The sequence below is a fragment of the Leptodactylus fuscus genome, chromosome 3 (genome assembly GCF_031893055.1).
Source record: "Leptodactylus fuscus isolate aLepFus1 chromosome 3, aLepFus1.hap2, whole genome shotgun sequence".
Taxonomy (NCBI): Eukaryota; Metazoa; Chordata; class Amphibia; order Anura; family Leptodactylidae; genus Leptodactylus; species Leptodactylus fuscus.
The window spans coordinates 203,017,151-203,032,960 of NC_134267.1; the positions used below are offsets into that span (position 1 = coordinate 203,017,151).

The 15,810-nt window shown below is 41.7% G+C and overlaps 1 protein-coding gene across 1 annotated transcript in view; it reads right to left on the reverse strand.

The window, feature by feature from the left end:
• Positions 1-15,810, reverse strand: part of NCK1 (NCK adaptor protein 1) — an 80,758-nt gene that overhangs the window by 22,140 nt on the left and 42,808 nt on the right. Inside the window, exon 4 of the mRNA XM_075269059.1 lies at positions 7,331-7,577. Coding sequence (XP_075125160.1) covers positions 7,331-7,559 — 229 coding nt within the window. The 5' untranslated portion in view covers positions 7,560-7,577. The remainder of the gene's footprint in view (positions 1-7,330; positions 7,578-15,810) is intronic.

Sequence of the window (15,810 nt, forward strand, 5' to 3'; positions counted from 1 at the left end):
TGCTTAAAAATTCGGTTTATACTAGAGTATATACGGTATACTGTGGGCACATTTATGTGCCAACATAATAGCTGCAAATGCAGGCCCAACCGTGGCTCTAATGACCTGGGGTAGCAGCATTATAGGGATCCAAGACGTTGTCTGTCCAGGTTATAAGAACTCTGCTGAGGCTGGGGTTTGTGGCCATAATATGTGTGCCCAAATACACTCACCGGCCACTTTATTAGGTACACCATGCTAGTAACAGGTTGGACCCCCTTTTGCCTTCAGAACTGCCTCAATTCTTCGTGGCATAGATTCAACAAGGTGCTGGAAGCATTCCTCAGAGATTTTGGTCCATATTGACATGATGGCATCACACAGTTGCCGCAGATTTGTCGGCTGCACATCCATGATGCGAATCTCCCGTTCCACCACATCCCAAAGATGCTCTATTGGATTGAGATCTGGTGACTGTGGAGGCCATTGGAGTACAGTGAACTCATTGTCATGTTCAAGAAACCAGTCTGAGATGATTCCAGCTTTATGACATGGCGCATTATCCTGCTGAAAGTAGCCATCAGATGTTGGGTACATTGTGGTCATAAAGGGATGGACATGGTCAGCAACAATACTCAGGTAGGCTTTGGCGTTGCAACGATGCTCAATTGGTACCAAGGGGCCCAAAGAGTGCCAAGAAAATATTCCCCACACCATGACACCACCACCACCAGCCTGAACCGTTGATACAAGGCACAATGGATCCATGATTTCATGTTGTTGACGCCAAATTCTGACCCTACCATCCGAATGTCGCAGCAGAAATCGAGAGTCATCAGACCAGGCAACGTTTTTCCAATCTTCAATTGTCCAATTTCGATGAGCTTGTGCAAATTGTAGCCTCAGTTTCCTGTTCTTAGCTGAAAGGAGTGGCACCCGGTGTGGTCTTCTGCTGCTGTAGCCCACCTGCCTCAAAGTTCGACGTACTGTGCGGCATTCAGAGATGCTCTTCTGGCTACCTTGGTTGTAACGGGTGGCTATTTGAGTCACTGTTGCCTTTCTATCAGCTCGAACCAGTCTGGCCATTCTCCTCTGACCTCTGGCATCAACAACGCATTTCCGCCCACAGAAATGCCGCTCACTGGATGTTTTTTCTTTTTCGGACCATTCTCTGTAAAGCCTAGAGATGGTTGTGCGTGAAAATCCCAGTAGATCAGCAGTTTCTGAAATACTCAGACCAGCCCTTCTGGCACCAACAACTATGCCACGTTCAAAGGCACTCAAATCACCTTTCTTCCCCATACTGATGCTCGGTTTGAACTGCAGGAGATTGTCTTGACCATTTCTACATGCCTAAATGCACTGAGTTGCCGCCATGTGATTGGCTGATTAGAAATTAAGTGTTAACGAGCAGTTGGACAGGTGTACCTAATAAAGTGGCCGGTGAGTGTATATCTGTTATATGATCATCTGAAACCGACCTTTAGCATATATAGTATTGTACCTGAAAACTGGACCATTTTATTCCAATTGCTTATCCCAATATATTCCAAAGTTCTGACCCCAGAGGTAAAGCCATTTATACGCTAGTCTTAATAATGGAACTGACTGGCAACTGCATCAGGTACATGCGCATAAGCCAGAATGGAGATCACGACATATATGTTGTACGGAGGCATCACCACCTCGGCCTGATCCATCCACATTCGTACAATGTGGTGAGTGAGGAATAGAACGGGGATTGTGGTGTAGGATTGCCACAAGGAAGCCCAATGTGCCAAATGTATACCACAATATCACTTCTCTATGACCATTTTGCAATTGCTAAGCAAAAGGTGCATGGAGTAAATATATGACCTTTATTAGCCTATAAATGACACTATGCATATGTTCCACAGCATATAATTCGCTACGTGAACAGAGGGAACTCGGTATCTGTTTATCATATGTTGCATATTAAAATACAGCATTGAGTTCTGTTCTTGAGTTCACATTGTAGGTCTAAACGCTGGAGAAATTTCCTATGCCAGAGAACACTCATTTTGCATAAGAAATTTCTCCTCTGTTTAGACATGCAATATGAAGAGAACCCAAGGCTGTATTTTGATATGCAATATATGATAACATCTAGAAAGAGGTTCCTCTAGTTACAATGGTCTCAGGATACATACAAAAACGCTTGGCTGGCGATTGCGACAAATTCACATGCTCATTTCACTGCTAAACTGCTGTACTAGTGAAGGAGCTTCAAACACATATCTTGGACATTATAAAACACACAAACTTGGTTTTTTATGTCATATGAAAGAGGAGATTCTATTCTTTCATACGATACTAAGGTTGTATGATATAAAAATCCCAATCCCGACTGTTTTCAACCAGTGATATCTCTGGATATAATTCACTGTACACAGTAACAGTCAGTGAGAGGCAGAGACGGCTCTCAAAATGGAAAAAAAGCAGGATTTCACAGAAAGGAGGCAAATGTGTTAATAAAGTATATTACAATATGTATCAATGATAAAGACTGCCAGGAAATCAAAAGTTCTCCCAAACTTTAGTTATACTTTAAAGTACATCTGTGGTGAATATACAGGCATGGCTGCTGTTCCCACAATGTCAAGCTGATGTAACTGTATGCCAGGCTTAAAACGGAGACCAGCAACGCCATTCTGCATAATGTAAAGCAACCTACAAGTAAATCTGCCCGTCCATAACCCAAGGCACTGTAGCCCCTAACAAACACTCAGGGGTCCTATTGCAATGACACTTTTAGTAAATCTCTCCCTTAGTCTTTTGTTTGTGTAAAAACGTGACCACCGGGTTAGATAAAACATCAAGAACAGAAAGCGCGAAACCTGTTTGGGTTTAAGTACGACCGACGTCTAGCCATAGGAAATTCCTAAGCCTGTTAATGAAGGATAATTTTTAGATAATTATAGTTTCTTGACAATTGCAGGGGAAACTGGTGAGGATAAGAAAAAGCAACAATTACACAAACCTACTCCAATTCACCAAGATTCAACTGCAGCAAGAGTGGGCACTGAGAACCCTAGGGAAATGTTTTGGAGCAAAGTATTAGGACATACATACATACATATATATATATATATATATATATATATATATATATATATATATATATATACACACAGTATATATATATATATATATATATATATATATATATATATATATATATATATATATATATATATATATATATATATATAGACGGGGGTCATTAATCTATTTTGTAAATGGTATAAGCATCCCGTATAAAAGTATTAGAAATTAGGGCTAGGAAATTAAACGAAAAATATCTGAAACTAAATGTAACGTTGTCACATTTCAGTAATTTCAATTTTTATGAGGTTCCACCTGCTGTTTTGTTCGGACACAACACGTCTGAACTGAAACTCTCTTCAGATCCCAGAGTATAATAAGCAAAGGCCCAGAGGAGGTGATCAAACACAGCATTACTCAACTCTCCTGGGCTCCAGAATGACTCCCTTTTCTCTAGTGGTCTTCTGCATGATGTCGGGGACTGCGGAGGCCTGCGTTTGGACCTCAACGGTCACGTCAACATTGTGACACTTGCCTAACATCAGGGACTGCAGACAGACATAAAAGACCTGAAGAGAGCAGATAGTCACGTTGAAGCACAGGAGAGGAGAGTAACACTGTGTTATGTTTGATTACCTACCCTGGGGTTCCACTTACTATATATATATATATAGTAAGTATATAGATCTCTTCAGATCCCAGAGTATAATACCAGTTTCGGTTTGATCGAAACTGCCAGGCTAACCTCACGAACACGTTCTCATACTTTAAAGGGGGCACGATCTAAATAATCACCATTAATCGCAATTGAGGTAAAATCCATGATTAATAGTGATTTTGATTAATGTCAAATGTCAAAACCGCCCAGCCCTACTACAAATATATATTCACAAATAGATGACCCCTTCATATGTATAATATCTTTACACAGAATACTTGGATGGAAAGCCTGAGCAGATGCCTAAACATAAAGCCCATTGGACAAAGGTAACATAAAAAAATTTTACGCAGATCTGGCAAACTATTGTGCCCTGTATAAGGACAGATACTATAGAAATAGATCCACTCAGCTTAGAAAAAAAAAATATTGTACTGCTTGGCTAATAGTGATCAAAGTACACATGGGACACATGGGTCAATGCAAAGACGTAGAAAAGCAGCCTTGGAAGGACTTACTACCATTCAAGCATCTCCACGTGACGTAATTTGGTTACTTACACTCAACCATCAAAAAGGACAGAGAAGGGAAAAGCAAAAACTGTTGCTCTCATGCTATTTAGGTGAGGACATGACCCAAACTTGTATAACAAGTGAAATGTTTTCGCAAATCAGAAGAACGTAAAATTACAGAACACAACCATGTCACAACACGTTATATTTATAGCCGCAGGATCCAAGTCATATAATTTTCTTATTTGGTCTATAATATTATAATAGTATGAGTAGATAGGGGTATAAAAGCTGGGATTCCCACAGCTTGGCCACCAAAGGAGTGGTCCTGTAGGAGTAAGAACTGAGAACAATTACTTGAAGGATCCATCTCACGTTTTATACCGGTTCCTTAGATATAGGTCTACAAAAGAAGAAAAACTATTTGTTCCTATAAACATTATATTCCCTATATTAAAGAGGAATCATTTGAAAGAGAAATGTCATGGGTTACTACAGTCTCTACAAGTTCATCACTACAAAAAGTGACGAAGAAAATCCCCCTCCCCAGAGACCAGGGAATTACTTTTATCTGTGTGTATAGAGTTAGGGTGGCCATACCTATATAGATGCATGACTGTCAAGCCCAGCATTTTTGGTGGGATTAGTCAGTGTCATCTTAGAAATGGTACTGTTTTCTAATGAAGAAAAAAACATCTCTAAAGAAGCTCCCACTAGGTTTCTTCTTTCTAGATAAGTTGCTGTTCTCTCCATGTTACTAAAGAAGGTCCATCCATAGATATCTTGAAAAGCAAGACGGGTATAATGAGTGCAGGAGTGAGAGGCTCGGTTTTCTTCACCCAGCAAATGGAGAGGGGAGGTTTCCAAACTTCTATACCGCTAAGAAGTTTCTCACATGAGTATAATTATTTCTGACTAGCTGTGTTATAGCTGAATGCATGTAAACAAACTGGTTTCCTTACGGTGCTTGGTTTTCTCTTTTAGGTCCCAGGAATCTTTTTAGCTGCGTAACCAGGATTTGATATTCAGTGTCCACAGATCTTATATTCTCCTGGGCTTTTCTCAACAATTTCTTTGCTATTTTACATTTAGGAGGCAGACTGCTCCTTACTGGACAGGCTCTCAGCCTGAGAGAGAATTGTAAAATGTTCTGCAGCCATAATGGGGCTATTAGGAGCAGAAAAGTGGCCAGGACACCACGATGAAGATTTATATAGCCACAGAACAGACTGCCCAGCAAGATCCTGCACATAATTCAACTTTTCATGAAAATTCAGGTAGTGTTTTTGCTTTTAAGGACGTCACAGAGTCTGTTACAGACATTCTCCCATCAGGACAATCACACTCAACCAAGCAGAGTGTTCTTGTGTATGGGATACATAGGTAAACATAGACATTGTCATTCAAATAAGAACGTGTTCTCTCTCCTGATCGTCCTCCACTGTCCATGCCAAGTATGGATTAAGCTACTGATGGCGGCTTATCTGTCCAAAAACAGGGATCAGGCATGATGAAATCAAACAACCAAATTAAAAAACAAACTAACAGTGTACATGGGGCTCTACCGACAGGTTTTTATCTGTGTATACCCAGGTTTTCTACCAAGCCATAAATAGGCATCTGACATAACGAGACCCGTCATGAACATGTCCACCCTCTACAGACAATGGAACGACTTTGCTTAGTCTCTCCCACTTTAGGCCAGGTTGACACTTGCGTTAGGAATTCAATTTTTCATTTCTACCACAGAACGAGATAAACTTAGTTCAAGCTGTGATGGATCAGTCCAATGATGGATAGAAACAAAGCCGGAGGATTCTGAAGTCTTATAATGGAATCCTTCAGGTCCCAGCATGGTGTCATTTTATTAAAAGTAATAGCGATGCACGTTGCAGAGCATTTCTTTTTCAGAGTATCCCCTCCTTCCTCATTACAGACCCATGGAAAACATTTGGTATTTAAAAATCAATGTTGCCGTTAAAATGAGATATAAAGCACAAAAAAATAAATAAAAAAATCACCTTACAGGAAGAAGACAACAAAATATCAATCTTCTCATAAATGTTCTATATTTAGAGATTATGTAACAATGCCTAGGGAAAGTCTCATAAGAATGCACTGCCAGGACTCTACATTACAGATGACACAGGCCTTGCATCATTTCACCTCTCAGCATTACCTGAGGTTTTAGTCCTCCAAGTCTCAAACTAAGCTCCATCCATATATCCTATGGGGGAAGGGAAGGTCATCTTCATGACGGGATCCGACATCCTGCAATGATCAGCTATTTCGGCTGCAACTCCGCTTCTATAGAAGGGAATGAAATCAGTAGCATCACTGCAGTATATGGGGCCGGAGGCCGTGCACAGAGCCCGGGGCCGGAGGCCGTGCACAGAGCCCGGGGCCGGAGGCCGTGCACAGAGCCCGGGGCCGGAGGCCGTGCACAGAGCCCGGGGCCGGAGGCCGTGCACAGAGCCCGGGGCCGGAGGCCGTGCACAGAGCCCGGGGCCGGAGGCCGTGCACAGAGCCCGGGGCCGGAGGCCGTGCACAGAGCCCGGGGCCGGAGGCCGTGCACAGTGCCCGGGGCCGGAGGCCGTGCACAGTAGAATATAGGGAAGTGCAGCTGTGCTCCTATCTACTTCAATAGAGAGTAGAGAGCTGATTCCAGCCATATTCTGGCTGCCAAAAGAGCTGATCAGTACAGGCACCACGATTAATCTAATACTGATGACATATTCTGTGGCTAGGTAGGTCATCAGCATCTATTTTGCCTGAATCTGGGTCAACCTCTTTAACCATAGGAGAATATTAGTAGCAAAAAGTCGTTCTCATCCTGGAGGACCTGGTCAATCATTAACAATATAACACTCAGCCATTCATCTGACTGGCTGTATGGCTGGCCACAAACTCCTCTGGAGAATATCTTCCCATCACATATTATAACATAACACTATGACAGTGCATTACATCATCACAAAGCATAATAATGTCTGATACAAGTGGATCGTGGCTCAGAGCTAAAGCTCTCTGTGGATCTCAGTGCTTTTGCTCCATCCTGTGATCACACATTTCTAAAAAGCTCATTAGACAATGCACAGCCCATGAGAGGACTTACCCAAAGTGTCCTTTAAATTTTTAACTATGGAGGCTTTTCGAGCGCTGTTTTTTCTTTCTACATAGTTGGAAGGTACAAAGCCAGTCTTGTTCATGGAGTTGCGGACACGCCACCAGGATTTTGAGTCATCCAAAAGGAGGAGGCGCTCATTCTTCTTGATGTCTAGCTCCTGATCTTGCTGGGCCACGTAGTCAAACTTGGCGACCACAACCACCTCTTCTGTTGTCATCTTCTAATCTTATTGGCACTGAAATGGAAAAAAAAAGAAAAATTAAATTATTTCTTCTATATACAAACTAGAGTAGAGGAATCAGTGTACAGGATGCTAGAACTGTGTCAAACATTTGGCTGTGAAGAGTGACTGAGCATGTGGCCACCAAAACTCCGCTCAGTGGCTACGTGGTGCTATTGACTGACTGAACACAAGGTGGCGCCATGTCATACATCTTTAAAGGTTTTTTTTTTTTTTTTTTTTATATAATGAGCTTAAACAGAAAATGTGTTTATAATTTGGTGATTTATTTAAAGAGGACCTTTCACCATATCTGGGCACAGGCAGTGTTATATACTGCCAGAAAGCTGACAGTGCGCTGAATTCAGCGCACTGTCGGCTTTCCCGATCCGTGCCCGGTATGAAGAGCTTACGGTCCGGTACCGTAGCTCTTTTATGGTCAGAAGGGCGTTTCTGACCATTAGCCAGAGACGTCCTTCTGCCTCGCGGCGCCAATCGCGCTGTGCTGTGGAGCAGGGAGGAACGCCCCCTCCCTCTGCTCACACAGCTTGTCCGTAGACTAGCATTATCAGGAGAGGGAGGGGGCGTTCCTCCCCGCTCCACTGCACAGCGCGATTGGCGCCGCGAGGCAGAAGGACGTCTCTTGCTAATGGTCAGAAACGCCCTTCTGACTGTAAAGCGCTACGGTACCGGGACCGATAGCGCTTTACACCGGGCACGGATCGGGAAAGCCGACAGTGCGCTGAATTCAGCGCACTGTCAGCTTTCTGGCGGTATATAACACTGCCTGTGCCCAGATATGGTGAAAGGTCCTCTTTAGATAGAATATTGGAGGTATAGCCTGCCCACAAACACTTACAAGCCCTAGAGAGCCCGGCCCACGAGGATTTATAATCTCATTATATGCATATTCTTTACTACCATGGTGCCTGCTTCAATACCTTTGAGATATATATATATATATATATATATATATATATATATATATATGTGTATATATATTTATTTATATATATTATTAAATTAAATACACACACACAGGCAGCCATGTAAATGATCTTTAAACAACAGGCATTTGCTGCAGATCTAAAATAGGCGATATGGAGCCCATAACCAGCCAGGGGCAGTGATCACTAGGGTGTAACCCACTGCAATATTCTGTGTCATCGTACTGAATGGGATTTAAACAAACCATTTTCCTACACTAAAGAAAAAATAAATAAATAAAATATATATATATATATATATATATATATATATATATATATATATATATATATATATATATATATATACACACACACACACACACACACACACAAGTTTCGACCATACAGCTGGTCAAATTTTTGCTACGGGTTCATCACGGTATTCAACCTTGCGACGCAAAAGCTAAAAATCACCACAGGGGATAAAACGAGTGGTGAAAAGCATCCTCCTTTTCAACATAGACAGGAACGCTGCCAGATGATACCGTAGTCTTGGGCTACTGTTAATACAGTCATAGGAAGACAGCAAAGAACATTAAAAAGGAGCCCCCTATGTCTTGGCCAATTCCCACTGACTGTCTTCTGTATGGTTTGTTTGTTTACTTTTGTAATAGAGGATAAGTTCTGCATGCAGGAGTTTTTATTCTATCCAAAAGCTGTAGTCAAGTTTCCTATATTGGGGTAAAATCAGATGGATCTCTGAGAGGGAGGCTTCACCTGTATCATTTGTCAGGGTCTGGGGTTGCTAGGTGAGGTGGCATAGACACAAAAGTCCAGTTTCTTTAGTCCAAAACAAAGGTAGAGTTTATTTTCACTCAAAAATATAGTGCAGCAACAAAAGGAAACAATGCAAAAATAAATCCCTGCCCGGCTAGGCTCTAACTAAACATAGAATAGGTTACCTCACCTAGAATAGCAGACTCAACAGTAGGTCGCATCAACCAGGACAGCTCTAATGGTCTGACCTTCCTGTTGGCTCTCCAGCCAAGCTCTGCCAAAGTGTTGCTGCTGGAGCTGGCTTCTTAAGCTCCCTTGATGAGCAGACTCTCTGCAGCTGAGTCGCTACCGGAACATCCTCAAAGTGTGGACTGGAGGAGGGGTGGAATGACAGGTCCCACTACCAATCCTACCTGTCATTCCTAAAAATCCAGCCCAGTACTGAGCATTTACCAAAATGCTCAACAGATGAAAGTTATCTGCTGAGAACAAACATTCCTGGAGTTTTCTCATCTCACCCACCTTAGTAGTCTGGGTGAGATGTACACCCCCTCCATTACCTGACCAGCCATCAGCTTACACAATGCAGTTATCCTGTGACAGATCAGAGCAAAGTATAACTAGTCTGAACTAACCCTAGTACTAAGTTCACACTAGCATTTGGGTTTCTGTTCTTCAGGTTCATTTGGGGTAGTAACCCTATCCACTTCAAAAGCAGTTACTCACAGACCCCATGGACTATAATGGGGTCCATTAGATTTCCACCTGAAATAAGGGATGAGAGATGCTTGCAGGACTTTTCTTTCTGCATATTGTAAGGGGAGTGGGGGACATAGTCCACGATTGCTAATGTGAACCTATTCTTATACAAGGTTCACACCTGCATCGGGGTTTAGGTTCTCAGGTCTGCTTGGGGACCCATAAAATGGAAACCCAATCGGCTTAAAAAGCGGTTACCAATGGAAACCTGCGGACTCCATAGACTATAATGGGGTCTGTGCCTGTAAAATGCGGAGAGAAAAGAGCAGGACGTGTCTCTCCACATTTCTCAAGCTGAATGGGGGACGGAATCCCTGAACAGTCATATAATGCAGATGTGAACCCAGCCTTAGTCTATTTCTAGATAGAAAATCAAGTCGCTTCAGAAACAGATATTACTAGTAAATCGCTTGAAGGATTTTTCCTTGCATCATATATTTCAAACAATGGGGTAAGTGCCAACCTGAACTGTCCGAGCCCGAGGCTGTAGTGCCTGCCCCGAGACGATTACAAAGAAGTAATCAGAGGTTTTGGAGCATTGTTTGCCATTAAATAGAAGTGTTACCATTTCCTGTTTCTAAGTCTAATCAGACAATGCATGAAACGACGGCCTCAGGAAGGGGAGCCAAGGTTCCCAAGTTCACTGCAAATCCAAGGACGCCTATTTTTAATATGTGAAGGTTCTTCCAGTAAAGTCCACTGGTTGTGTAGAAATCTAACATATACGAAAAGACAGGAGCCACACATTAAATCAATGCACAAAACTTTTGTACATTGAAATTAGGAATACACTTTAAAAAGGGGCCATCTCATAAAGATAACCCAACCCGTGTCTATATAACCTCTTAGGGCTAGTTCACACGGGGGCCGGGGGTGGGGGGTGGATTTTGGCACCGGGAGTCAAAACCCGCCTGCCACGACTGGCCCTCCGAAGTCGGCTCAAATGAATGGGCCGACACCAGAGGTTGCTGCCACCAGGCGGAAACCGTGGCTGAAGAAAGGGCAGCTCGCTTCTTTTTTCCGCTATCAGCAACATGCCGATAGCGGAAAAAAGAACACTAGCGGTCTCCATAGACCGCCATTGTGGCGAAATCCGCTGTCAAAATCTGCCTCCTTGCCCACGTGTGAACGAGCCCTAAAGCTGCTTGCACACAAACGTTACAATAAAAGCTGTTAGAGGAAATGGCCTTTAATGGCCATTTCACATATTCTAATCTATTTCCTGGCCATCTGACCACTTTTGGTGTCCGTTTGTCATCCGTCCGTTAAAAAAGCAGATGAATTTCAGTGTTTTGGGTTTTTTTTACCCATCCCACTGATATGTCACTCATATGAAAGTCTGAGAGACGTTAAAAATCAAGCCATTGTCTTGTCTTTTTAATGTTATTGACTGTATACATTGAATACACCAATAGGCTTTCATTATCCTGAAAGTGGCAACACAAAATGGAAATTTTTAGTATTCTGTTTTGCACAAGGCCTTGGAGAAATTGAACGTCTCAGCGAGGGGGGCAGGTACTGGGACCCCCTTTTATAATCCTCCTTAAAAAAAAAAATCTGTATTTTTTTTCTGTCATTACATACCTGCTATATACAGTATATATATATATATATATATATATATATATATATATATATCTCAATTATTACTTTAGTTATTTCTTTCTATCTGAAAATTCTTTTCACTTGTTTAATGTGATCTCATGGTGACTCCTGAGAATGTAATAAAGAAACAATACACAACTTTATATGAACGAAAAAACACCAGTACAGAAAAGAGAAAGTGGCCGCAAACAGGCTGAAAGATTTTGACTAGTATTTAGACTAGAGACATATAATGCCCCCTACTGGTTCCCTGTATGTTTGCAGGCTCTCTTTAGCATATTCCAAAATAGGATTTAAAAAAATAATAATAATTAGAACTCCAAGAGACAAAAATAATCTCAATGGTGCTGCTCTCCCATGGAAGATAATCCAAATATAGTAAGGAGAAAGAAAAATTAGGTTATAGAGATGAGCGAGTACTATTCAAATCGTCCGTTTCGAATAGCACGTACCCATAGGAGTGAATGGAAGCGGGCGGCACACAGACGTTGCCGGCAGCCAGCCACTTAATCCCCTGCGTGCTGACTGTGCCCATTCATTCCTATGGGTGCGTGCTATTCGAAACGGGAGTTTCGAATAGTACTCGCTCATATAATCACACCTGAGTAGTTATTTCCGTTCTTCTGGTTTGCCACAAAAATGGAAAAACGAGTCTGTCCTATGACGGACAAAACGGGGCCTGAGGGACCTCATTGACTAGAATATACTATTATAATGGGTTCCATCGGTTGTCCATTCTGTTTAACTGGATGAAAGAGTTGGGTTTGCAGGTGGATCTGTGCCAGTCTCTGACACAAATGTGAACCCAGCCTAAAACCAAGAAAAAAAAAATTCACATATGACTGTAGATGGAAGAATACATAAAACCTTCACACGGAAGAGATACAACATGAAAACAGCCTATTATACACTGAATTAAATTGATCATACCGTAGCTACGTTCACATTAGTGTTGGAGTCTTCATAGAAGACTCTGTTGCAATGTCCACCTGTAATCAGCGGACAAAAACATCCAGCACCATCCATGGGCTTTTTCCCCAGCCGCTTTCAGTTGTAAAACAGACACCCGAAAGGCCCCTTTATAGTCAATGGAATCCACCAGGTTTAAGCAAACACAAAATTTCAAATTAAACTCCACAATCACCCATAAACTTGGTAGAAAAAAAAAAAAAAATTGAGATTTTATTTTTATTGCAAACATCAGCCATCTCACAGTAACAGAAGAGTCATATCAGGACAGTGATAACCAAAGTGCTTCGCTCTTCTCACACAGATATGCTTACACTACCATTTCTGTCGCACTCCAGATTGCTTAACAATTATTTTCGAGGGAAAAAAAAAAAAAGAAACAAAAAACGCATGACGCTTAGGGCTTCATCACATGTATATAAGTCACATGGAAACTTAACTTAATTTCATTGTTCGATTGCCCAAGTGAAAATAAACCAACTCTCTAAGGAATATGCATTACAAGATTTCCTACCATGCTGTTGCTGTAGAGTCTGTAATACCTGTATACCAGGCGGCTGTTCTGCTGCTTCTGTCACACATTCTAAAGCACAACACTCCTGGCCTCATCTGGTCTCTGTTCTTCCTCTCTCTCCTTTCAGTATTCGATATTAGCAGGAAGAGGGAGGAGTTTGTATAAAGCTGGTCTGAATGGAATGGACAAAGTGGAGCATGCATGCTGCTGTTCCATTCATTCTCAATGAGATAGCATGCTGTACTCTTAAATGGAGGAGCCCCAAATGCGTGACCAGGCACTCCATTCATTTGGTGGCACAAGGGACACCTCAATCAGCAAATTATTATAGATTTCTTGAAATGGAGGTAGGGGCATTGCGATTAGGTTCTTCAAGTCAAAAACTAACAGAAGAGGTCCAGCTCTTTACGCCCCATACCCAGCTCCTTCAATGAGACTGATGTCCCTCAGGACTAAGGGACGTTAATCGCAGCCGAGGGGCTGAATTTGGGCATGGAGAGCTTGACTTTTTCAAATAGCCCCTTTGACTTAAAGTACCAAGTTTGTATACAGAATAAAAATTGTTTTTCTGTGGATGGCGGCAGCAAACTGGCATTTGAAAAAGACAAGGAACTCCACAAGAGGCACTATGAAGTAGTGATGGCGGTATGGTGGCTTGCCGGTTGAAGGCAGGGATGTGGAGTCTGAGTCTGGGCCACTTATGGGTGAAGGAAGAAAAAAAAAAAAAGTTACCGACTGATTAAATATTATATAACTAAGTTCACATCTGCATCATATTCTATTCATTCTTTTGGTGCTTCACAGGAGGAAGAGAATCGAAACACAGTTGAATGGCAAACAGCAACAGATACTGAAAAAATCTGGCCTTTTTTATCCGGGATTTCTGCTGGACTCTGTGACAAATTCCACCTCAAGTGTGAACGTAGCCTTAGACACAATCATTGGAATATTGTATAATTCAGTACATAACTTTTTGCATATTTAAGGACTAGTCATGAAAAATGTTTGCCTGAAAATCCCCTTTAATTCATAGGTCCGGATGTCTGGTTGCAGTACATTTGTACAAAGCACAACGGAGGTGAAGGCTCATACCGCAGCCGTTTCTCAATAGGCTACACTAAGGTTTGGTTTGTTTAGTGATAATACTGTCACAGTCTCCAGCACAGATCTCCAAATTGCTTAACTGCGTTCTAAGAAAAGTTTCATACCATGCGGCCAGAAACATAAGGAAGTAGAGAGTGTGATGCAAAAAAAAAAACCTTTGACCACATGTAGTTGAGCAATGTGGGGAAATATTTCAAGCATGCTACATAGAATCATGGACCGTGATGTCTAATACATTTGTCAACAGCAATGAAGTATATAGTCTCATGCTCTGTTAGACCATACCTTAAAGGGAAAGGGTCTCCAATTTAAAAAAAAATGTTTTAAATATTAAATTCTGCAGTTGCGATTCTGACCACCAAGTCAAATAATATACAGTCAATTTCCGTTTTCTATAGGAAATACAAGTCCTTCTTGGAGTTCTCTCTCTGGCGATTTTAAGCGTAATCTGGGACGGAGTGTCCAAACGCTAGTGTGAACCTAGTGTAATCTATTCCCCCTCTGTCCGGTGACCTCCAGAGATGTCACAGAGCATGCCTAGAAAACTCCAATATTTCCATAAAATACAACTGGGTCTCCTCCAGACCAGTGTGTCTTCGGTCCATCTCCAGAAGTAAACTATTTTCAGCTTAGTGGCAAAAATGTGAATTGCAATATTTTTAGGGATTTTTTTTTTTTTTAAACGTAAACGACATGGAAAATTAAAAACTACATCAGCAAAAGGTCAGACAAACCGTTGATTTAATGTGTAGTTCCCATTATATTTATTTTTCCGAAATGTTGTGGGGTTGTGACCATTTTTGTAGTATTAACCTATCTAACTTCCTTTAATAGAAAACAGGCTGTAACATTCACCTTAGCACCCCTCTAACTGAGCTGTTACTAAGGAAAGTCTGTACACATTTGTATTGTGAATATAAAGAGTTATCGCATTTACCAAGCGTACAGTCTCCCTAACAGTTTTTAGCTAGGACATTGTTAATAGGGACATTATAGCTTGGGTTTTTTTTGTTGTGTTTTGTTGGGGGGTTTTTTTAAAGTAAAATTAGGCTGGGTTCACACCAGCATTGGCTCTCTGTTCGCAGATTCTGTTCCCCTCTCCACTTGAAAAAGTGGCGCTTTTCTATCTGTATTTTTTGGCCTTTTTGGGCAGAAACCTGACGGGCCCCCATTATAGCCTATGGGGTTCGCCTTTACCTTTATCTCCCGTTGTGGTGTTTGGGACATTTAAAAAAAAAACTAAAGTAGTCAAAAATTCCTAAACTTAAGAATGTATTATCAAACCATCAGTGGGGTCTGACATCTAGATATGCCATAGATCAGCTGTTTTGAGAGACCAGACAGCTCACGAGCACCGCAACATTTTCCCTTCGTCAAGGATATGACATTCATTAGTCACATGGAACAGAAGCCGTTCTGTCCCATTCATACCAAGCACAGACCCTACGCAATGTAGGGCGGTGTGCTTGGGATTCATTAAAGGGGCACAGTGTTCACTCTAATGCTGCAGCCTCTTGTGGGGGTCTAAGGTGTTAGACTAGTCATTGATTCCTAAGGATGGATCAGCAACATGTGATCTGTTGGGAGTCCT